The 26,141-nt window shown below is 40.4% G+C and overlaps 1 protein-coding gene across 1 annotated transcript in view; it reads right to left on the bottom strand.

Annotated features, from left to right (window-relative positions):
- The window catches only part of nrxn3b (neurexin 3b), a gene marked incomplete at its 5' end in the record, with an annotated part of 282,506 nt that overhangs the window by 208,126 nt on the left and 48,239 nt on the right, over positions 1-26,141 (bottom strand). Inside the window, 2 exons of the mRNA XM_080047664.1 lie at positions 3,499-3,660; positions 6,970-7,325. Coding sequence (XP_079903790.1) covers positions 3,499-3,660; positions 6,970-7,325 — 518 coding nt within the window. The remainder of the gene's footprint in view (positions 1-3,498; positions 3,661-6,969; positions 7,326-26,141) is intronic.

The following is a 26,141-nucleotide window of genomic DNA, read 5'->3' as shown; positions in this document are numbered from 1 at the left end:
ACGCAATGCCGCCGTCAGCTTATTCACCATCTATAAGTGATGCCCCTCCCCTCTTTTTTCTTTTTATCTCCTAGTCAACAGAGGCCAAAATGCACCAACAAAGTGCAACATTTGAAGCTCTGTAGCCGGACGTTACACGCAAACAATCAAGACAGATGTACTGACTGTGGTAGTAGGAGCAATTGGCCACTGCAACTGAATCATTCCCTCATTATGTGGGGATATTGGATCCAAAGAATGAGGTGGAAGGTACAGGAAGGAATTAATATGGTGTTGTAAGAGAGGAACAGAGAGGCAGAGAGAGATAAACAAAATAGATGATACAAAGGGAGTGCATGTAGGTGGATGCATGTGTGCCAGTACATCTGAGAGAAACACACATTAACTCTGGCTTCACACAGAGACAAAAGGAGAGATATTGTGAATGAATAAAAGTATGAAGGGGGAGATAGAAAAGGCGGCTGAGAGCAGTTTGCATAGTCCCGGCAGGGTAGCAGCTGGCACCATGCCTGCTTAATGGATGATGCACAGAAGAGGATCGGACAATACTGCCACAAAATCAACCGCACTGTGAATCACCTCCATGATTCTGTCCGCGCCAAGTCGCGCTGAGTCACACTTTGGGTTAGATAATATGTGGAAACACACGGAAGATACAACCGCCTTGGCATCACAACCTATGACAAAATATGCATTTGCTCTCTTCACACAGAGAATCGTAGACTCACTCAGTAGTTCCCCTCAAAACAAAGCGAGCATCTTATGTGCAAATATACTGTTTCAACCAAGTTAACCACATGTTTCCTTGGACACATACTTTATGGTGTGATGCTTTAGCACCATTTAAAAAATGTCATAATTAATAAAGATACGTATGTGCCAATATGTAACTGATCTCATATAGAATGACAGGTAAGAATGTATTGGATTATATTGCAGACTGTTCAATTCTTAGATTTATTTTTCAGCAAATAAATGTCCCAGTACTTAGTATTCAAATACAATTAAGCCTAACATACTAAGTTCTTTTACATATTTTACTATTTTGTGTCAACATATTAATAATTAATAACTAAACTAAATATTGACACAACAACAAGCCTCTGGGAAATAAATTCCACAAAAGCAATTTGTCCTCCTCACATAAACATGGTGAGTTCAGAATAGTTTTTCTTGATTACCAGAATGCAGGTTAACCTTGCATTATTCTGATGCATCAGTGTTTAGAGTACCAGTAAACCCATATACAACTGGCAAGCCTGCTTGCAGCTCCACACCCAAGGACTCATTTAAGTTTAATGCTGTATGCTGGACTGACTTCAATGTCTGTCGACAAATCCGCCATGTTGCAAAAGCACAAACATAAATACACAACTGGCATGAAATACAATAGCATTAAAACAATACAATATTATATCAATCTTCTAATCTAAAATTCTGCTTTTACAAACAAGATCCTTCTTCATTGTAAATATTGTATTAATATACTGAAAGCAACAGTCAACTGAGGCAGTTTGATTTAAGCTGAAGCTCAGGATATGCAAAGCATTTTTTCATGGAGCCTCATGTAGCATGGTAAGACTGATTCAGCGCTTTGAATGTAGTGCACTATGTACAGTGTGTGTCTGTGAGAGAAGGTAGACAAAGTGTAATGGCAGTTTGAGCATAGTCCAGGGATGCATTAGCCAATGTGGTAATGACTGCAAAGAATAGCAGCCTGAGCATCTCACTGCAGACATACAGCAATGCAGAATGAATGGCTCTTTTTAGAACTGAGAAGGTTGTGATGGAAAGGGAAACATAGCCAGGACTAGAGAGCTATAGCCTAAGACACGGTTGCATATTGATAAACTAACAAGAAACGTATTAATAATCATTTACATTAATATATCATGTAGCTATAAATATTCTAAAGGGTGTTAAGTTAATATTCCACACAAATAATTACGAACTGTCTGTACTCATAATTCCATCACCTGCGGTAAAGTACACAACATGTTCAGTCGGTTGCCGGTTCAAGTTGTTACCTTAATTTCAGAATAAAATGAGGCCCAAAAGCAGCACTGTTAATACAGTTAATAACTCGGAAGCCAACTATCTGCCACATAGTTATCACTACATGATCAATTCTTTAATAAAGATTTTAAAAAGGAAGTTACGTATGTGTATCATAAGATACATTTTCTGCTGTTTTAACGAAATATAATATAATGCTTTTTATTGGTCAGTATGTCCTCCCAGTGGCCTCATGCAGCAACTAATTGTTGAGGTGCCATTCAAATTAAAACGTGAACTAAGATGTTATTTTCTGTTGTAGTAGAGTAGTTTTACACAATGTGTGTTTTAGAAACAGTCCGAAATCACATGTCATTATACAATATATGTCATTCACCATCATGATTCATGGCTGCAGCTGAGCTATTCGTGTAATGCTTCGGGAGCCACAGCAGAGCAGGAATGTTGCACTTTCATCAAACATAGCTGAGCTTCTACAATAGCAGACATACAGTAAGTATCACAGCATTCCAATCATCTATTAAACCTTTCTACCTGCAGTTCCATCAGAACTGACCACACTTTTAACACTGTAACAGAACTCCTACAAACCACTAAGTTAAGAGGTCCAACTCAATGCCTATCCCATTCTTCAAATTACTTGAAAAACCTGATAATGAAAATATTATGTTGTACTCCACACAAAGCACAAACAGTGTTTCACAATGCACCCTCTGCACAAAGACAAATAAAAACATAACGCAATTTCTGAGACTGCTGTTGCTGCTAAACAGCAAGAATCAATGTAGACTTATTTGTATTTCATTTTGTTACAGCTCTGAAGAGCCACCATTACTCCCTTTATGATACTACGTGCTGCAGAATAAGTAATGTTGAGCAAAATGTAAATAACAGGGCACTTAATATATTTATTGGCTCTACTCACAGACTCAAAGAGCCGGAAAATACATTATAAATGTCCCGAAACAACAGCACTTTTTTTTTTCGTCCTATTTCATCATAGGCAAATATTTCTTTCGGATTGCTGCCCATTGGGAGGCGTTTTTAGCGGCACGCTCAAGCTTATGCTGCAAATTACATGTGACAGAAGCAATTTTGGGATATTTTTCTCACACACAAACTGCAGTAAGTGTTATGAATTAGATTAGGCGAGGGAATATTGAAAGTCGGATACTTCCCTCTGCCAACTCAGCGGCTTTAATTGATAATGCAATTTCATTTTCTTCTCCTTTCCCCTATCTTCCGGGGGGAAAGCGTGCTGATTATTATTTTTCGTCCGCATCTGAAGCAACTGCACCGGCTCAGACAGGAAATATGGAGAGCATATGTATGTGGCTGCTCATTTATGCATGACAAAAAACAGCCCTCTGACACTGAAAAATTTAATACAAATGCAGATACAATTTTGGGAACTGAGAAGCCAGCCTACTGTACTATTCATGCACCTGGTCTTTATCGGTATTCATTGGAGTTTCCTCTTACCTCTTTGAGGCAGCCCATGAAGTTGTTGCTCACAGGAGATCCAGGCAGGTCCGCAGTGCTGGGGCTCCCTCCCACATAGAAGAAATCATCGGAGCCCAGCATGGTGTAGTCTTCCTGGGTGTAGCCAGTGGTAGTGAGGATCCCATCAACGGAGATAGTGACCTGTTGAGGGGTAACACATAGCCAAAAGCCAAGCCATTACACTCTGGGATTAGATGTAGTGCTGTGTAATAAAAAACAAACCTCCTTCCTTGGTCTGCATTGGCAATGAGTTATTGGAACTTTTTTCTTTGGGTTCCACTCTGTGGGTTGCTTTCTCATTGAACCTTTTTCTTTTTTTAGTACAGAATCTTTGGGTACGTTGAAGCGATCGTTTTGGACCAGACAGCTTTTAGATTTTTGTTAATGGAAATTGTTTGCCATAGGATTCACAGGACAGGTAAAGAAAATATGGCGGAGGCATATTTTCTTTATCTTTGATGGGGGTAAGAGAATGGATCCTAGGTTTGGTTTTGAAACGTCAGGTCGGGGGGAGGGTTAGTACAATGTTCAAACCAAGGACAAATTGATTGCACATTGTCTTAGGTTTCGGGATTTATCTGGTAACTGCAGACACACACGTATACAGTACACAAGTACGTGAGCGCACTCACACACACACACACACACACACACACACACACACACACACACACACACTCACACACAAACACACTTTCTCACATAGATGTGAGCACGCACGCCTACACTCGCACGCACGTTCAGTCCCACACCATCGCTCTCACATTCTCCCCTCTCTTGCAGACGTTACATCTATATATCCACACACATGCAAAACAAAGGGAGCTTTCCAACACCACATCAATGTGCAAACCAAGGTCATCACTGTTAGAAGGCAAATTAAACACACTTATTTGGACGTGTAAGGGAGTAAGTGGATCAATGGTGCCATACAAAGCTTGGCAGGCCACACGGGTGCAGAGGCTCATGCACAATCAAGACCAGAGCCCATATTCAAATGCACTCTGAGAATAGCTGACGCTGATCTCTGATCAGGTTTGGCTCAGGTGACATGGTTATGCTTTCAATGTCACTGGACCAGACGGATAATCCTAGATCAGTACGCTTATTCTTAGAAGTGTCATGCATATGGGCCCAGGGGTAAGTGTTCAAGGTTAGCCAAAACACACAAACACCACTTTCACCAGCATGCCACAAAAACACACACAGGGAGGGCAGAGTGAGTGATACAGTGATAGGTGGAAGGTGAGTGAGTGAATTAGAGTGTTAGTGGTTATTTTGGGTGACAAGGTTGAGATGATGAGTTTGGGAGATGGGAGGTCAATGGAATGTGGGCATGCCATGCGCCATAGTGAGTTGGAAACAACTGTCAGAGCTCCCGCAAAAGGTTGCCACTTTTTGGTAGTTTCTCTTTAAGGGCTCGGTAGCGTGGTCACCATCTTTGGAATTGTGGAAAGCTTCTGTCAGTTCTGGACGACAGTCCTCACAAAAAATGGGGACTTTTTGTGTGAAAAAAATAAAAAAATAAAAAAGTAAGTTGCCCTGAAAAAGGCAAAGAAGTCAATTTTTTTTAGTTGTTGGAAATCTGCAGTAATGTGGAAGAAACAAGGAGAGAAAAAAGTAAAAGCCAAAGTGAAAAAAAACAGGATGGGGGAATCGTGAGGTAAAGAAGAGGTTGTTGGCAGGTCAGGGAGGAAATTGAGAAGAAGCGTAGAAAGAATTGCCTGGTAATACAAACCCATCTCCTCATTTTTTGATAAGGGTGTCTAGGATGAAACTCAAAAAAGAACGAATAAAAGAAGAGAGGGGGAGGGGACACACGGCAAACCCAAAAAAAAGACAATAAGAATGATATCTACCAGACAATGTAGTTTGTTTACCATAGCGTGTCCAATGCCTGATTGCTTTCCAGAAAAAGGGGAAGAAAGGAAATCAAAAGAATAGTGAACAAAAAAGGTTGTTAATAAGGATGGACAGAAAAACAAAAAAAAAGCAACGATGAAGAATTAGGATGTAAGTTAGTACATTAGTTGGTTAGATAACGGTTAGTAGTTAAAACAAAATGACTTTAATCATGGATCATGAGTTAGTGTTGCAGTGAAAAAAAACACTACATGGTCAGTACGAGGTTCGCTGCAGTAATAAAGTGCCAACGTGCCATCCTAGCCAAATTTTATACATCAAGCTCCTGCAAGAAAACAAACATGGAAAAGTACCGCAAGACGGGGGACTTTCAGTTACAAATTTGTGTAGGATGGCTTCAACCTATACAAAACATGTAGTGTTTTTTTTTCACCCCCTAGTCTAACAAGGTGAGCCTTTCAAAGAGGAAAGAAAATGATAGCGAAAGAAAGACAGATATGTGAAGAAAAAGAAAGTAGAAAGCAACCCTTGGCTCTTAGCTTCTGACCTCCTTAACTGTGTGTTATCCTGTAGGGATTTTCACCTGCAACTATTTACTAACCTGTGGGGCCAAAAGGCTTACTATCAGGGTGGGTCAAGAAATAAGGCACTTACTTGATGTGCTGCCCTGTGAGCAACACTAAATGCTGTCTCGGCTCGCAGACAAACTAAAGGTCGACCAAGAGAAGGAACAAGTCCACACTTTTGCAACTAGCGCTACCTCCTTACAGTCCTGGGTCTCAAATATTCTTTTTGTAACTCTCCTTCTATAGCACTGCTTCATACTAGCTGCATCGAACAGCAATACAAGCTCATTTTTAAATCACATGCGGAAAATAGTAAGCAATATCTGTCAAGTAACAAATTCTGCTTGTGCATAACAGACGCAATTCTTTGATGGAAATGTATTCCTGTCTTTAAAAAAGGCATCATGATCATCTGAGCTATAAATAGTGCATTAATGGATGGCTCAAAGGCAACATACACTCTGCCTGGGCTTTAAAGTGAAAGTCTATATTCTACGCAGGCCCGAAAAGAAAAACACAGTTTCTGAGAGCAGGAAGATAGCGACAGTGCCCTGATGGAAGTGTCAGCTTACGGGAGTGTGACGCAAAATAGAATTATCAGGTAACTTTGATTTGAGGACACAGGGAAGTCTAGCTCAATAAGCCGACGAACAGGAGAGAAGGAAAACACCTAGCGTAACGGTAGCTTGTCAATCACATGCGAAAGAACTGCTTTGCCCTGTGTTTCTATTAACTGACTTCGTACTCCTTTCGGTAGGAAAAGAAAGTAAACAATGAAGTCAAATGAAAAAGTTATTAATGTCATTGTAAAACGACCAACCAAAAGTTTAATGGGATCTGTCTCAATAATGTTTTCAGAACTGTTGCGATGGTAATGACAACCAATCAGAAAAAGAAGGTGACATTCTTAACGCCAGCTCATGGAAGCAGCTTATCTAAAAAAAAAAAGAAAGAAAGAAAAAACTAAACAAAATTCCACCTGTCTACCAAACTCCGTCCATCACTGCTACCCCTCGGTTACCTGTCTCAGGTTGCGTGTCACTTTAATGTCGTGCCAGGAGTTGTCATTGAATTTCCCATTGACCGGCTCCACGATGGCCTCGAAGGCCCCGGAGCCCAAATTTATGACCAGCGACACGGCCCCGTCTTTAAGCGCCAGGTTGACGTAGTCGGCCGACTTCCCCGTGTGCAGGAGGAGGCCGTTGCGTTGCCAGGTCTTGAAAGACAGCGTGATCTCATCGCTGCTGCTCTGGATGGGGTTCTGCGACAGGTCGTAGCAGAAGTATTCCGAGCCGCGGAAAGTGGCCACGTTCTCCTCTCGTGCTGAAAAGAGACAAGAGATAAGAGATGAGACTTTAAAGCCTCTAGAAACCTTGTCTAAAATAGTCAAAATATAAATACGATTTCAGTGCCTCGATAAGCTTTTTCCAAAATCGGAATGAAAATAAATGTTCATATATAGTATAAAACTTAGTTAAAAAAAAAAGGTTTACGGTCTAGAACGTTTGACAGGAATGTGTTGCTGTGGCCATATCAAAAGATCCCCATGGCAACAGTTGATGTTTTTATAGAAAGTTTGTGCGAAGAACTGCTGTGATTGGTTCAAAATACTTACTGTGTAATAAGAACCAGAGCATAGCCTGCCTCCTCTTTACATAATGTGTTAAGTTTATCAAACTTAACTAAAATTTGATTGATTAATATGCCTGACTCTTTTCAGATACTTACTATTATGCAACTCCCCAAATTAGCCTACATAGTTAGAAGAAATGTGTGGATTTGGATTTACAGGAGCTTTAAGGAATGATATAGCTTGTCAAGTAAGCTGTATTCAGCACATCTTAGCGCGCTGTGATTCACAATATGTCGTAAAAAATAAATATAATAAAAATCGCCTGAAGTTTTATGTGCCACGACGACAACAGTCATTATCACATTCATCCTTGCATTTATTGCAGAACATTTAATATGTGGAACAAGACCAGCATCCGTGTTGGTCCCTGTATCAATCACAAAGAAGCTTCAGTAAATAGCCTATGAGAACTACTGTATGCTGAGGAGAAGGTTAAATCAAGCAAACACACACACGCACCCACACACACACACGCATTGATCGCCATAATTACAGCTATGATAATCCCATCATTCAGATAAGATCATAAAATCCTATCTATACGACCGTGGGTTTAGGTTTCCCATACAGCCTCTAGACAGACAGACTACTTATGATGGAACACTATTCCCCGCTAATGGTGCGCATAAATCAAACGTAGCCCCGATTTTGCAGTTTTATATCACTCCGCTGTTGCAAAGTGGCTTCCTGAGCCCATTTTATAGGTCGACACCAAGGGTAAGGTGAGACAGCTACAGACGGAAAGTGAGGTCGGGTGAGAAAAGAGAGAGAGCAAAGAATAAAATTGTCACAGGGAAAAGAAGACTCCGCAAGAAAGAGGTGGGGGATCATGGGAGTTAATGTTTCTCTGTGATCTGTGATGAAATAATTTACACTTTTCCTGCTGCCTCTTAAAGAACAGTTGAACACACTGTGCTCAGCCTGGACCTGGGTGAATCTATTAGAGAAGGTCAGACTCACTGTCATTTTTTTTTAAAGCGTGTTAAACTAGATATGGCACCACCGACTAAAGGGTGGGTCCACAAATAGTTTTAAAAAAACTTCCAAGAACACAGTGTTCAAGGTAGCACCTTTGAGAAAATTGCAACCTTCAGTAAAAACCCTGCCGGCATACCAAACCAAACAACACAGCTGCAGCACTTGGTAACAGTAACTATGCCATTACCTGCCAACAATACCATTTTCAGTGTGTCAATTTAATTCCTCCACGTCCTGCATTTACTTTTCTACGCTCGCGGAGAAGTCACGAGGGCCGTGAGTGAAAATGAGAAAAAGTACATGACAGAGGGGAAAAAGAGTGAGGCTGCAGGCTGCAAAAGCTTCGGTTTGTTGTTTTGGATCAGGCTATATGTAAACATGAGGGAGCAGCACTGCAGAGCTGGCAGAAATATAAAGAAATAGGGGGAAATGACAATGAGAGAGAAACAAAAGGGAGAGTAGAGAGGGACTGTGGGATGATGGGGTGTTGATTCCGGTCATGGAGAAATTCTCCCCACGGCGTCAAACTCATGACTTTGCGCAGCACAGAGACAAGAGGAAATCGTATGGGAGGCAACAAAGGGCCTGTGAAAAGCCCTCGTCCATGCGCCAGGGGAATAGATGGAAAGCCATTATTACCACTGAGACAGCGCAACACAGAAAGGCAGCAGAATAATAAAATGAAAAAATCCATCTCTACTGATTTCATGCATCTAATCTGAGAAATTGCCCAGGCACTGGGTGCATGAATCAGCCGGTAGATTGCATATCTATATATAATATTGTTCCTACACAATTGTCTGGGATATCAAACAGAAAATGATAATGCTTTAAGTGGCAGTCCCAACAATGCTTCCAGTTTGGATTTCTTTGTAGTATTCTTTTGTATATAAATCCGCCAAGGAGAAACTCTTTCAGAAAAAAGAAAATGGAGGTTGACACATCTACAGTGTGGCTACATTGTTGTCAGTGTCTATAATAAAATGTGTGGCTAACTTCTTGCTCCAATTGACTTCATTGTACATCTGGACCAGTATGAGCCAAAACCCCTCTGGGGTCCCCTGAGCCACAGAGAGTCCTTGAAACAGTTGGCACTATAACCATGTTCTGTAGAAAATGCAGATGCTACACTGACACTGGTGTGCCTTCTGTCACATCTTGCCTGGAGGGCCCTTGACGTGATGGGTAAAGGCTGACTGTCTTTGTGAGACTGGTTCCAACAAGATCTATCTTCATTTCAACATTCTTAGTGAACAAACAACAACTGATTAAACATTGCATACATGCTGATCAACATGGGTAAAGGTGAGTCCGGCTTATGGCTTGAAAACCCAACAATGAAGGTACCCTTTATCTCTACTTCTAAGCTCTTTTTAGTTTCATTTCCACCAACAGTACCAGTAACTTTTAAGTCCTGGAACTTCTCTTCAAGGTATTAAAAAGGATCCTGTAGCCCATCGTTGCCTGAGTTTCCACTGTGGCCTGAAGTCCTGAGAAGCGAATAACAGGCAGATGACTTATGGAAAAGCAGTAAATGTAGCTGCACTACACCCCCAGTCCAGTAGGCGGTGGTATGAAGACGATGAAGGTCATACAGCAACAAGCGAGGGACAGGCTGGCATCATCATTTGTGTTGCATTACAGTTTGCGTTAGCATACTGGATTTTCAAGTTTTACTGTACCTGATCAATCTTTATTACATTGCAAATGTTAATCCCTAAGATCCACTCCGGACACCTGATCATGTTTATCTCACCTGACCCAAAGTAGAAAGACCATTTTCATTGTGACTCCCCTCCTCTTTCCAGCATTATGTCATAAGGTCGTCTGTCTCAGGATAAGAAATGCTAACGATATTCAAAGTGATCCTGATCACATTATTATCAAAGGTGCTAAGAGACCAAACCTAATTATTAGTGGTTGTTTACCAATCCTGGATATGGGAAATTGATGTACTAAGAGTCTAAATTCCGTGAGCAATAGACCAGTGTAACAGAGGTTTTGGCTGTGTTTATGTTTTAGCCACACTAGCAGCACAGCTCTGGGGATAGCAATGTTGGTCTGTCTGTCTGTCTGTCTGTCTACAACTTTGTTCCAGGCTGAAATATCTCAACTGAAATCGGATAGATTGACTTTAATATCTTGTATTGGGATTCATGGTTCTCAAAGGATGAATCATCCCACTTTGGTGATACCCTGGCTTTTCCTATAACCGTGCCATGAGGTTGACATTTAAGTTGTTAGGGAAATTTCTCAATTGATATTGATGAATTGGCATGAAATCTAGTACAGCCACCAAAGTTTCCCTTGAGATGAATAAAGTTAACTACAGCTTTACATGTAGCACCATCAGCTGGTAAACATTTACCAAGATGTGATTTATGACAAATGTTCTACATTACCATTATCTTCAGCTGTACTTTGCTTTTAGTGCTAAGATGATGAACATGACAAAGAGTATACCCCAACAGTATGTTAGCAGTGTCATTGTGCCCATATTAACATGCAGACATCAGAGTGAACTTTACGTATAGCAAAAAGTGTCTGAGTTGTTTTTTTATTACTAATAGGACCTACAATCAGTGCACCTTTTAGTAATTTTGAACTAGAATGTTGCCACTAAATGCTAATTCTTAATTAAAGGGTTACCAGTGTTGAATAGGTGGACTGTATAAGGCTATTGGGTTAGAGCAGAGTGTCTTCCTGGGGTGCCGGTAAGAACACACAGTAGATATATGATGCAGTCATGTTAGTTAGTTAGTTAGTTAAATCTTTATTGTCCACGGTGTGGAGATTCGTCTTCGGTCTCATACAAAAAATTGGGGCTTTAATGGGCTTTAATAGAAGACTGTTGTTGATTACAGCACAGCACAGCATAATTAACTTAGGCTTTGGGGTTATGTCTACACAAGTGACAGAGTGTGTGGTCTGAAAGGGAAATAAACAAGAAACCACATTTGCATTAATATCAAATAATATGGGGGCGCCTTTAGCTCAGTTGGTAGGCTAAGGCGTCCCCCCCCCCCCCCATGGGCCTCGGCCAGCAGCAGACCCGGGTTCGATTCCAGCCCGCGGTCGTACTCTGCATGTCACTCCCCTCTCTGCCCCATTTCAACTCTGTCTCTACACTATCAATAAAGCATAAAAAATGCCCAAAAAATATCTTTAAAAAAATATCAAATAATATAGGCTACAGTATGTTCACCATATACTGTACAAATGATAAAGGAAATAACAGTAGCCTATTGCCTGTGCATTACTACAGGTAGGCTAAACAAACATACTCTTTCACTAACAGTGTTACAATGGTGAAACACAAACCAATGTTAAGTGGTGAAAGGCGGGAAAATTATAGAACAAAGGGCTTAATGGCTCATTAACGTGACCGTTACACTAGTAAACCCGCAAATTCACACACAAAAGATCGCCGAAATTGCACTATATGTAGCGAAATAACATTAATATCAGGGGCTTACATATAATAGTGTGACACCAGGCTAGTAACTTCAACTAAGGAGGCATAAATTATGATAATGAAGCGGGCAAAATCGCCGTTTTCTACATAATAATTAGCTTAACACAGGCCGTGACAAACAGGTAATAAACTCACTTTGAACACTCATAAAGCTTCAGAAATATACAAGTCACGGTAGGCTTAACTTAAAGCATCAATGGACAAACTCACGTTTTGGTCAATAACGCACACAAACTAGGCCTACTCCTCCGCTGAACTCTCTGCCCCTCTGTGCCATGGAATGTCCAAAAGTAATATGAGCGCGGGCAACAACCAGTCTATGGTATGTTCCACTTTTATTTTTATTTTATTTTATTTTTTATTTTATTTCAGACATATCAAAAACAATACAAAACTAAATGAAAAGCATAAAAATACAATAAACTAAATTTATGTTTAAATTACTTCACAAAAAGAAAAAAAAATATCTGTATTGATGTGATATGCCTGAAAAGGAGCAGGAAGAAGTATACACTTATTTAATCCTACCCCTTTTCCATAGTAAAAAAAATTAAAATATTTATTATATTCACTTCTTGTAATCCATATAATCTCTATACAATATATCTATCACTCTCCTTATGTGTGTTAATTATAAAGATGAAATTACAAAGTTCCTGCGGAGCTGTAAGGACTATCAATATATCATTAAGGCCATGAATAATAGAGAAAGCAAATTGATATTATATATAATATTTGTGCACCTCAGCAATATTAAACCCGTGGTAAGTGTTTACGAATCCATAAAAAACAGGGGAAATGTATTGCCTGTTGAGGCATGTTCTGCACAGATCTGTGGCTTTCAAATCGATCATAAAGCGGGGTCATTTTCTGTTGTTTTTCGCTTCAGTCATCAATATTCCATGCCAGGCCCATGCACTGGGGGCTGGGGTTCGATTTCAAAATCCACTGGTAGCAATTAGCTCATTCATTACCATCTCGCATTCGCTTCCGCTGCCCGTCGCTGTACACACCCACTCGCTCTCCAGTCTGACCCCAAGGGCCTTGGAGCAGGGAGCGCTGTCACCTTGCAGAGCCCCGGTCGACAACCTTCAACCTTAAGATCGCCACAGGATATCAAACCGTTTCTATTCACTGTGGGGGGCAAAAGACTTAAAACGCACAAAATAAGATATCAGATGAGTTTAATGATAGGATTAGAGACAAGGCCTTGTGATGAGTGTGGCAAAATACCACCTGGAGATGCTACAGCTGTAAGGTTGCAAGGCCGATAAGCCTTACCGCACAGGGATGCTAGCTAGGCAGCTAACACAAGTGCAAGACATATGGAGACACAGAAACTTCTTTCTTTCTTATTTTCCTGTGAAGTGAACTCAATCCACGACAACATTCGCCGCATTAAAATGCAAACAAATGCCATATATTTATATTAAAAATAGCCAGACATTTCAAACCCAAACATATAAATCGAGCTCTTCATTTATCTATTGTTGATTTTTCTGACAACCGCAGGAACCAAAGTTATACAAGGTTGCAATATCATCCCACACAATCCATTAAACAAAGTCTGATAATCAAGTCTAAAAATCTTCCTTTTTTCCTTGAGATAATTTAATTTGTGGTCAGGCACATTCGACAATAAATAGTCAATCATCATACAGGAGAATAAATAACTTCCACACCTCTTCACACCCTGCCTGTCTCATTGTGTCTCGTCATATCTATCCACTCTTTTCCTCCATCACCAAAGTGAGAAAATAGCATCACTCCCTCATAACAGTTAAAGCAGCGAGGTAAGCCAGACGCAGAAAATCATGAGAAATGCTTCCTGACACGAGGCTTACACTAACCATGCAACTGTGCGGTAAAAAGCTCAATGGTTAGCCACAACATGTCCCATACATTTGGGGCATTAGGGGTGATGTCTCTCTATGAAGGCAGGCGATGCCGTTAAACAGGCTTATGCTGGAGGGAGATTGTATGTGGCATGGTAATATTTAACAGGCCAATTACTACCAATGGTAGCCTACAGTAGCAACAATTACATTAAATCCAGGTTACTTAAGTACTGACTGCCAGGAAGTTCTGTAAGTAAGGTTTCTTAGGTATTCATTTAACAGTACAAAATGACATACAACCTTCATTTAACATGACATATCTGAGAGGTTGAAGTGAATTGTCACCCGGACACTTCTTTTTCTCATCTAGCGATTTAGTTTGCGTAACCTTGCGAAGCCGCGGACGACGACCTGTCTGATAAAGCCTCACATGTCTGCACGCACAGACTGAGGGAAGAGTGACAAAGAGAGAACGACATGGAGAGAGATAAATATAAACAGAGGTGACAGGGAGGAAGCAAAAGGTTCTAGAACAAAAGGAAGCCAAAAGAGAAAGGAAAGAGACAGGGATAAAAAAGGCAACAAGAGTTAGGGAGACAGAAGGGAAGATAGACAGAAGCCCTTCCAATGGCTCTCAAGAGAAACGAGGTGACACTGCGTGTTAAGGCTAGCCGTGAAGAGCTGTCCCTGCGGCTTGTATGTCTAGCATTGATAAACCTTATTACTGCACTTGATAAGACAGCACCCCCAGCAAGTTCCACTCTCTAGCTCTCTCTCTCACCCCTCACCTCACCTCACTCAAAGCACACAAATACCACGCAACTCCAACACTTTCCAGAAGTCTATTTTAAATTCAGATTACTTTTTGCATTAGTAAATTCTAAAATTAAAAGCTTTTTTAAATTAGTTTCCAAGGATTGTGATTTCAAGGATTCTGGACAGACGTCCTGCTGAAAGAATCATTGCATTCAGAGTTCAGAAAACCCTCACTATTTATAGGACACATTTTATTGAAATATTTACAGAGTACATAAATAAAATAAAAGACTCTCAACTTCAAAACGTTCTAGCAATGGAAACATGCTGCAGGGAGAAACAACAAGGCAGACTTGTAAGAACGGAGCATCTTGACTGTGACAGGGTTGACAAGATGCTAATGAGTATAGCTCATTAGAGTAGACAGGCTAGTTCTGTACACGGATTGGAAGCAGGATGGTCAGCACCTACACTACTATGACACACACACACACACACACACACACACACACACACACACACACACACACACACAGTCCACTACACTGTGATTATCTTAAGTGGAGTGGGCATTTTATTAATTGACCTGCATGAGAGCAGGTCAACGGGCTGACATTGTGTTCCAGTCTTCTTATTGGCTGGTGATGCGACACACGCTTAACCCGGTGAACTTGTCGAAGATACTCAAGGGAGAAAAGGGTCGTAGGTATGTTTTATCCACTCAATGTATTCTATTAGTACAAAACTAGTGAAGCAAAAAGCATTGGTATCAACCTTAGACAAGGCGTTCTAATAATTTCATTATGAGTCAGATTCTGTGATCTATGTTTTTTGAAGAATCCCAACTTGCTGGTGTTCTTCTTGTTTTGCTCTATGAATAACACATCGCCTAACTCTTTATATGAAAAAATATATAAGGGTTACCTAAAAGCTTTGGACAGGTAAATGTCATTTTCAAATCTATCTGCATTAGGATGGACATGGCCCAAGGCTCCCTCTTGGTGGTAACAAGCTAGTCACTGTCACCTGCTCTGTGTTTTTCAGCCTGTTTGTGAGTCTATGTATGTGTGTGTGTGTGTGTGTGCGTGCGTGCGTGCGTGTGTGTGTGTCACCAAAGCTTCTTATGAGTTGCTGACGGTGAATTCTCCATGGAGTGAGTGATGAGGTCTGAAATGACAACGGAGGGGGGGTGGTGGTGTGAATCGTGGGAGTGAACGATGGAGGGACGGAGGGTGTCTGAAGAATGGGGGCAGGCGCCTGGGGTCCAATCCCATCAACCGAGGCAATTGTGCGGAGCGAATACTGGAGCGACGAGGTGGGGGTTGAGGATGAGTTTGCAAAGGAGAAGACGTGGGAGAGAGACAGAAATGATGGCTGCACTCCTATTACTAGTACTGGACAATTACCAGTAGAAAGGATGTTTGGGGATCAGATGACAAAAGAGGGAGGGACTAAAGAAGGATATCTCAGCAATCTTCTCAATGCTAAGGAAGGATTTGGATGTGGTGGAGGTAATATATCGTTTCTTTCAATCGGCTGTCATGAAAGATAGCTGTTGTAACAGGAAGGACACAGTAAATCTCTCTGTGTTCTCTAAAGGAATATAATTTTGTTATTCAACTAATAAGCATATCCTCTCAAACTGACTTCAGATAACAGAAGAGAAGTTGGGTTAGCAAAAAGGTCGGGTGAATCCACCTTCAGAGAAAGCCGGTAGCTGCAGTAATGTAAGGCGAGCAGGAACAAAAAGCAGGTGCCCTAATGAACACTGCTGGAGATGTGATGTAATCCTTCACTTGGTACATCTGAGGCCAGATTTGTGTCCATAGAAACGCAAAACGTTCCATTAGCTCTTGCTATTTGCATGAAATTAGCATCTGATTTACAAAGGCAAGAGCTAATTATGCAAGCACTGACTCGGACTGCAGTCTAAACGTTTTTTCGTTGAGTAAGGCACAGCCCAAAAGGTGCAGTTAAATATTGAGATCTGTCTATGGCCATAAAAGAATTCAAGATTTGATGTAATGCTAATAAAGATATACTCCTCCTGACAATCAAAAGCATGTTATAAGGCTGCAATTAAAGGATTTCAGAGATTCATTTTTTATTATTTTGCATAAAATATATAAATCTAAAGCATGGTGGTATACTTTTGAGACTGTAATTGGCGATTTAAAAAAATAGAACAAAAAACAACAACAACACAAAAAGAACAAGCAAAGAAAATATAAAGATAAGTGCAAGATACAATTGATGAATTAATGCAGGATAAATATTACAATGTTAAGGTGTACATTTGACCTATCTCTAGCTTTCAGAATATAAGAATATGGAAAAGTTACATGTGTCATAGTTGTAAAGCAAACTTCACAAAAAGAGTTTACCATGGCCAATACCTCAGGTGTGTTGGCGTTATAGCTTATTATAAATCAAGAATATGGGAGAAAAAAAAGGAGAAAGTTTTTTCTGATTATTCATATTTTAAACAAGAGCAATGATGCGCCTAGTGAACATTTCTTTAATTTGTGTTAAGAATGTGAGTGTTATTGGCTGCATTCCGTTTAGTTTTTTGTTCAGCAAGTCTGTTGTATGTCTGTATGTTCATCCCCTTCTGCTGTCAGTGAAAATACTACTGAAATTCCTTTTAGTACCTTTCAATATGGTAATACAGGTTTGTATTGGCTCTGTAGGTAGAGATAGCCTCACAAAATTGAAATGGTAAACGGCTATGCTCTTTACAATTTTCTGTAGCTACCATGCAAAGGGGCTGGCCTGACCATGGGGGAGCAATTTGGAGAAGGAGCTGCTGATCGAACCACTAACCCTGTGATCAGTGGACAAACCGCTCTGCCCTCTGAAATACAGCCAAATTGCTGGAACCTGAGCTAAACACACATTCAATCACATGAATTCTGCCTTATCCGAGATTCACGGGTCGGTCAGGGAAATGATCAAGTTCATATTATTCATTCCAATCCTTTAAAATGCTTAGCAACAGGGGGTATGGGTCAAACATAATCATTACAATTTCAAAACACTGAAAAATGTTTGTTTCACAGCTGCACCATCAGCACTCCAGGAGGAAGAGAGATCTGATGCATGTCCATGGGTAAAATGTGCAGTCATTCAAAATAAGAATACTGCCTGACTGACTGGATGAAACCTCATGACACAGCTCCAGTTTTTAACGTCTTTGATCATATAATTGATTCTTTAGTCGTCTGGCTTTCTCAGTGTATGTTTAAAGGGTCAGGTATCTACTAAATCCATGCACTCAACTGGCATGGCATTTGTGAATCCTTGAGTGGTCGCCTTCCTTAAATGACTGCGAATATTTTGAAGTTATCCACCGTCTGCATTAAATCCGCCAACAATCAAACGATCTTTGACAGTGTGTCTTCCGAATGCCGACTATTGCATCAGCTTGACAGCTGCCATCCTGATCCAGAAATGGGAAGTGACGGCAGTGTGGGCATTGTAACAGGTCTCATATTCTCCACCATTCTGCAGGATAGATAAGTCCTGATAGACTTGCATCACTCTGCATCTAGTGTGGGTGTGTGAGTTATTTGTTTTCATCTGTCTGCCTGACACATTATGTTTTATCATAGAATGTGCTTTTCTATTTGTGATCCAAATCATTTAATTACGTTCAGCTAAGGATAATAGATTTATTTGTGTATTGTATTGGACTGCCATAGTAATTTGCTGTGAGCATTCACAAAACATGTCAATGTTGTGAATGTTTTGATTGTGTGTGTGCGTGTGCAGGGGCGTTGCACCAAATTCTGGGCCCCTATACAGGAAGTCCTGATGGGCCCTCTGAGAGGCGGTCTTACAATACAAACATGTAAAAGCTATGTTTCTCTATAGTCCAAAACGTATGAGTGACTGGTCCCTCTCTGAGCCAGATAACAACACAATGTTTCTATTGATGAATGACCAAACCATTACGCGTACTTGAACACAACTCCTGGTCTAATGGCTCTTAATAACCATACACACACACAGTGTTTCTCACAGGAATTTGGGAGACTGTGTCGTGGACCCTGGACCTTCTAGGGGGATCCGGGGGATCAATCTGGTGCACTTTGTGAAGAAAACTAAGGCTAAATCAACTGTTTCCTATTTAAGCTATTTAGTACTATTTTCTGGAATAATTAATAGACACAGAATGACCAAAAAGCAGAAAGAAGAAATGTACATGTTTAAAAAATCCAGTCAGCTTCGGGAATTTTTTCCCTTCGTTTGTATTTTTTTATGGCCCAATACAGTCCCCTGATCTTCGTAGCCCCGAACAATGTTATTTAAAAAATAACAAAAATGTACTGACGAATGAAAGGCCCCTGATATCCATTTTTTTTTCTTCCTAAATAATTTTTTTCTGGGCCTTCAAAGATCAGGGGCCTACAGTATATTGAGCCAGTAAAAAAAATACAAAAAATAAGTTTTAATTTTTTTTGGTGCAGCCCCCCTCTGCCTTGGGCCCCCCCAAGCCTGTCCGCAGTCCGACGGCCCTGAACGTAACTGACCATCGTCAGATGCTCATAATTACCGAGTAGAAGTTGAATGCGTCATAATACAATTCAATGCAGCCTCTGAATGGGCGCATAGGCTACTGGAGCACTGTCAGACAGTAATATGTGTGAAACACATAGTCACTGGTAGTAGTAACGTTCAGTTATAGTTACTGTAGGAACCGTTGGTCTACAATGAACTGGCGACTTTTTTTTTATTTAATTTTTTTAAATGAACTGGCGACTTGATTGAGTGTAGCGCAGCCAGATGACAGCTAACGTAGGATTCAGTCTGCGCCCCATCAAAGGTAATGTTATGAATGAACAAGTAGTAGGCTAATTGTTTCAGCCTCCCTCTGTAGTTTTACTCTCACCATTCTTAGAAAAAAAGTTTTTGATGTCCTGGGCCCCTGCTCTGCTGCTCATATCCTACTCCTGGCCTCCTTCTCAACTCTTTTCTGGTGTGCGAACTTGTGCTTTTTTGGGGGCATCCTTGCCCTGCTTGAGTTCGCTCGCGCTCACTTAATTCCAATGAGGAAGAACGAACCGCGGGGTGGACCAAACCATTTTTTAAGAAGGGGCCCAGGGGGTTATTGAAATTATTAAAATTAGAATATTGTATGACTTGTGGCTTTGTTTTAATTCGGACTCATTCCTATGATTATATATTAGTTCACTGTATGCATAATAATTTTGTCGTAGATTCTACTGGGTGCTGTGTGGGCCCTAGTTGGCTGTGGGCCCTTATAATCGTCATAACCTTTACCCCCTATACGACGGCCCTGTGCGTGTGTGTGTGTGTGTGTGTATAATTGTGCCTGTGTGTATAGGTGTATACAAAGTCTTTGCTATAGGGTATGTATTTGAGGGGGAGGCTTGCTAAGAGAAACAGGGTTGCGGGCAGGCGGAGCCTTCCCTGCAGCCTGTCAATCAACCGGAGTGGCATTGCCTTATTGGCTATTATCTCTCCTGTCAGAAGCCCAGCCGTGCCTCCACCTCACCACATCAGTCTCTGTCAACTCACATGCTGCCTGTGGAAAGAGCCGTGGAGCATGAAGCTGCATGCTACTGTTATCGTTACTTTTGGTGACGTTTGCTGTTTTAGCCTCCATCCACAAATGTCGGCTCTTATAAAAATTCTGCTTGATTTTTCTACAACTCATTTTTTCATACTTTATCTAGACATAGCATGATAATACTGCTAAGCAGGAGCAACAACTGGAAGCAATATCTCAACACGAGGGCTTGGCGCAAAAGGGGCGTAAGTGACATTTTCAGAATTTTACAGGAGAGCAAAAACAAACTTTTTATTGATTGTAAATATTTAACAAAAAACAGCATATGGAAGCAATCTCTACTTTAATAGAGATTAGAAATGACTTTTATATATCATTTTAAAGGTCTTGATAAGTTCTATCAAATGGTAAAAGAATAACGTCACTAAACATTATACTTTTTGAAATAAAGGCTGAAAACATAAAGGCGTAAGTGAAAAACTTCAGTTGAGCTTGGCGCACAAAAGGCGTAAGTGCATCATAAATAGGCTCAAGAGCTGACAATATGGAGGGATTGCAGAAAAGACCATCATTTATACTACAGAAAAGGTGTTTTTGAATATGTTTGGAGAATTTGATATACCCACATATGATGGAGAACATATGGACACTAAAATAAACACTTTTTTTTTTTTTTTTTTTTTTTTTAATAAATCTTTTTTTAATTTTTTTAATATTAATTCCTTGAAGCCTAATCTCTATTAAAGTAGAGATTGATTTCATATGCTGTTTAAATATTTATGATCAATAAAAAGTTTGTTTTTGCTCTCCTGTAAAATTCTGAAAATGTCACTTACGCCCTTTTCGCTCCAAGCCAATACGAGTATTGTCAGCTCTTTAGCCTATTTATGATGCACTTACGCCTTTTGTGCGCCAAGCTCAGTGCACTTACGCCTTTTTTGCTCCAAACTCAACTGAAGGTTTTCACTTACGCCTTTATGTTTTTAGCCTTTATTTCAAAAAATAAAATGTTAAGTGACGTTATTCTTTCACCATTTGATAGAACTTATCAAGACCTTTAAAATTATATATAAAAGTCATTTTCGCAAAATATGTCACTTACGCCCCTTTTGCTCCAAGCCCTCGAACACATCCTTTTAACAGTAAAATGACACTGCAGTGCTGTTGACTCTGTACAAGTTAAAGATGAAGTAAGTGATTTATTTATGTTAATATAAGTGTGAAATCGCTCTTTATTCGTACAGTGATCACTTATATACTGTGTGCGTTTCATAAAGCCGATCTCTCAGTCACTCGCTCTGCATGTAATCGGCAAATAAACTTTTCGGGGATCCCGACACTGATATCCAATCAGAAGAGAGAACGCTACAAACCGGCACCCGTCTCAGTGTCGGTGCACGTGCAGAGGGTGAATGTGTATGCGCCTACAATGGCGGAGCAGGTAAAAATCATTCACAATGTCTGTTTTTATGGTTTTTATCATGTTTTATCACACTTATGGATCTGAGATGATGCTAGATAACTCGCTGCTTGAAGACCGCATTGCATTAATGTGGTGACGTAGGGACGAGGGAGGGGACCGCTAACTGCAGTAACTGACAGGATGTTAGCTAAACTGACCAATTCACTTACTGAACCTTTAAGTTATTTAAGTCATATGCTTATCTTTTTCCCATAAAGTTATCGCTTATTGGAAGATCTTTAGAATAATTTCATATGTACAGAACATTCAATATGTACTGAGGTCTATTTTTAGTTAGAATTAAAGGGGACATATTATGAAAAACAAAACATTGCAGGTGTTTGGGCACCCTTTTAGGTTATTGGGGTCTCTACCAGCACACACAAGCTTCAAAAAAACAAATGTGTCAGTTTCTTCAGGGATGCTTTTTTAGAAAAAAGGGGGATTTGAAGGTTTCTTCCAAAAAACACAGACTGGTGACGAAACCGGTCGGTTTTCATTACCATAAATACTCCCACGGGAAAGCTTACCAGAAACTCGGTAGTTGATTGGCAAATCAAGACTCCCCGTTGGTAATCACACACAGCTGAGCCTCCACTCGCTCATGCAACAACAGAGGAGAAGCAAGCTGCAGTGTTAGCTCATCCTCAAGCTACCATCACACCCCAGCCTCGAAGCAGACCGGGGCTGAATGGATTTACTTCATTTTTTGTTGTTTGGCTATGCCCAGCAAAGGTTGACAATCTAGTGTGATCTGCTGTTATACTGGAGTGTGGAGGAGATTGTGCCTGGAAGACAGAGAGACACCATCTCTCCTCTGGAAATGTAAGTAGTCCTATTTAAAAACAAATCTGTCCGTTTATCAGTTCAATGTGTGTAATGTGCTTTAATTTATCCCTCCTATAATAACCAACGCCGACTGAAACGAGAGAATGTCTCTGGGTTAAGTAGTTAGCGTTAGCGTTAGCGCCCGTTAGCTTTTATGCTAACGGTTAGATCTGCGAGTCTGTCCGTGACAGCCCCTGTGTGAAAACAGTGAAACTGCGTTAGCGCCCGTTAGCTTTTATGCTAACGGTTAGATCTGTGAGTCTGTCCGTGACAGCCCCTGTGTGAAAACAGTTCAGTATAGCCCTTGAGCAAGGGCTATACTGAACTTATTAGTGGCCCATCTTATTTAATAATGGAAGAAAAAAAATATTTTCATTAGTTTGTAGCTTTGCCATAACTACAGATGTATCATGTATGTAGGCTACACATGATGTAACATTGAATGTGCCATGTTTTACAGCTATCTGGGTGACCTGAGCGTTGACCCACAAGGACCGTCACACTATCTGTTCCATCAGAGGACTGTTCACTGGGTGGAACAGGTGGTCTTCTTCAGGGCCCACCAGCAACAACTGGACAGTTACATACAATATGGCTTTGCTTCTGTTTGAATTATGTACACTTTATATTTCCATTTCACTGGCTATGAATAAACTGCTTTATTTTTAAGTATGGTTTTGGTCATTTTAAAATGTAATGATACTGTTTCAAAGAAAAAATCTTCAGAGAGATAAAGGGTTGAATTAAAAAACGTATAAGTCAATGCATGTAGATCGGTCTGAAAACTAGTCCAACATCCTGACTATGAAAATGTGAGTTTCAAGTAATCCTTTACTACACGAAGCAAACAGTGACAGTAAGCAACACAATACATGTTTTAACAGTAAAACTTTATTATAAATGAGTGATCACAATACAAATGATACATTACCTACTAGGTATTGAAAGGGTGTCAGATAATTTGCAGCTCTGACTGTAATTGTTTCTATATATTTTTTTTTTACAAAAGATAATGTCTTTCCAGTGGATCTTGACATGATACATTCCTTTCCTGCCACGTTACTGTACATTTACAGCATGGCTTCACAACCAAAGCTTTCACTCCACTGGGTTGTAGATCATTCCCCAGTTTAACCTGTAGAGACATACATAAAACGTTGTATGTTACAAGTTTAGAGAGTTTATTCATAAATACTTAGCTCATATTCTGCTACTGACTGTGACATATTTAAACTGTATTTACCTGAGGATAATGTCAGGGAAACCAGAAATCTTGATGCAATTTTCACAGTTTTCAGCTCAGACTCCTGCCTGACCAGGTTCAGTTGTAAAGCTTTTGGTTTAGAAGTGATAAGTGTGCTGATATTTGCTGTAGAAATGAAGGTAAACATGGTAACATCGATCTCCATGCTGCATTGGCCAAAAGTAAACAAAACTGACAGCTGGGCGTGTGCCATGCCCATATAGGTAGGTATAGAGTAAATGAGCAGGGCGGTGCATGCACGCCCATGTAGATAGGAGGGGGGTAGATGTCAAAACCAAATTTTTTAGGGAGAGGCCAAAAAAGGCCTGAAAAGGCAATGAAGAAATGGGCATTGGTAGAAAACTAATGGGCTTTTTGTACAATAGACCATTAAAACCTTTTCTAGTAGACCTCGGAAATACACATTTAAACCCGAGTTTTTGCATAATATGTCCCCTTTAAGTAAAATATTCAAGCCTGATTAAATAACATGAGTAGTTAAAATAAACTGTATACCACATCACACAGCTTTGGAAAATTGCTGTTCCAAGGTTCCTGAAACTCCTGGAAGCAATTGTTGCAGTGTAATATTGGATTTTCTTTCTTTTTGTACATTTGACCTTTATTTTGACAACCCCAAGATGCATTTAAACCAGAAAACAGCAAATGATATTTAGACAACTGACATTAGTTATTATTATTTTTATTTTTTTCGGAGAAGAGGGGGGGTTATTGTTTTTTTTAACTGGACCATTTTAAATTCCATTATATAATTATGATTTTGAACTTTTGTTGCAACGCAACACAACTCCAACCAGAAATCCTAAACTAATGATAGCGGGAGAGAGGCAGAAGTCCCTCTCCTGCAATTGAAACAGATTAGCAGACATTCCTAGTCGAAGCTGAGGCCATCTAATATTTATTACCTCTATAACTTACTCTCCTGTGTACTGCCTGGAACATTTAGCTCCATGCAGGGAGGCAAGGGGTTAAAAGGGGAACAGCGGTGCCATAAAAGGGACAATGAAATAAACATGACTCACCGTCAAAGAGCCCTTAAAGCAAATATAATCTAGACGAGGGGAAGAGCAGGGTGCCAAAGGAGGTTAACGACAAGCACCCCCATCAGGCTTGATCCTAGACCTCGTCTCAAAAGCCAATCACATCGAGGGCTGTTTTAAGATGGAGGTGGGCAGCAATTTGGTTACATTATTGTCCACTATAACAGGGTGGAAATAGGTTCATGGAGAGACGCTGGATAAAACATTTATCAAACAAACGAGAATCCCTTCTTTTAATATATAATCATTTGAAATTAGTATGTAGGAGCGAAGTAGCACAATAATTATTTATGCAATGTAAACGAGAGTCGGGGGTACATCTGAAGATATCTCATAGAAAAATATTCAACACTGAGCTTAGCAAAATGCAGAAAAAAACCCCACTGCTGTAGCTTTAAATCCAGCTAGAACCAGTTGTAGCCTGTAGCCAAAACAATATGTGACTCTCACTCTGCGCGTGTAACAGTATGTGCATGCGTAAAAAGAGCACGCGCAGGCGTTTGCAACGAGGTGCTTCTTGGAGAGATAAGACGTATCAATGGAATACTCTCACCTTTCTCTAGCTCTATCGTCTCAACCTTTCACTGCAGGGCTTATTGTAACCTTTACACAAGCTAATAAACAAGGTGTGACACTGTCGTCATTAAGGGGATCTATACAGTAATACAGGCACATAAGAAGACGCAAAGAGACACACACTTGAACGTCAATGGGCCAACGGTAATCAGAAGCAGTCGCACTAATCTCACAATTCGAACAAGCACACACTCACACACACATCCTCCATCACGTGGCAGCAGCACTGTTGCTAGAGGCCGGGCCACCGTCTGCCTAAATGCTTTTTCTCTACTTCTCTTTTTTTCACTGTGGATCCGGCACATCCACCTCCCTCCATCATTCATTCTGTCCCTTTCCTTCCATTCGTACGCCACATGTGCCGCCTTGAAAAAGTGTGCTCGCAGCTTCAGGGGATGGGGGGCGTGTTAAAGCCCCGTCCTTGCTTCCCGAGCTTTGCTTGGTTGAACAGAACTCCAGCCAGCTCAAGCATTCCCCAGCCTCCTCGCAAGCTTTTCTAAAATTAGCAGAGAGGATCCAAATCCTCTCCAGGGAGAAGCAAGCAGGCACCAACTGACATGGCTGCAGTTTTCATGGAATCATCAGAACCATTATGCCCCCACCACGCAAACATATTTGCAGCTTTTTTTTTTTACGGTTTGTGTGTAAGCTTTTACAATTTTATTTTCCCTGCAAGCACTGAGCTAATATGTGTATGCCTAGAGCATGCATGTGTACGTACAAAATAAGTGTAATAGTGTGGGTGTGTTTTAGGAAAAAATAAATGACAGCTGCTTGACAAATCCTGTTTGGCTGCAATCAAATCTACTG

The sequence above is a fragment of the Ammodytes marinus genome (assembly GCF_949987685.1).
Source record: "Ammodytes marinus genome assembly, chromosome: 19".
Classification (NCBI taxonomy): domain Eukaryota; kingdom Metazoa; phylum Chordata; class Actinopteri; order Uranoscopiformes; family Ammodytidae; genus Ammodytes; species Ammodytes marinus.
This window is presented reverse-complemented; position numbering and strand designations above follow the sequence as displayed.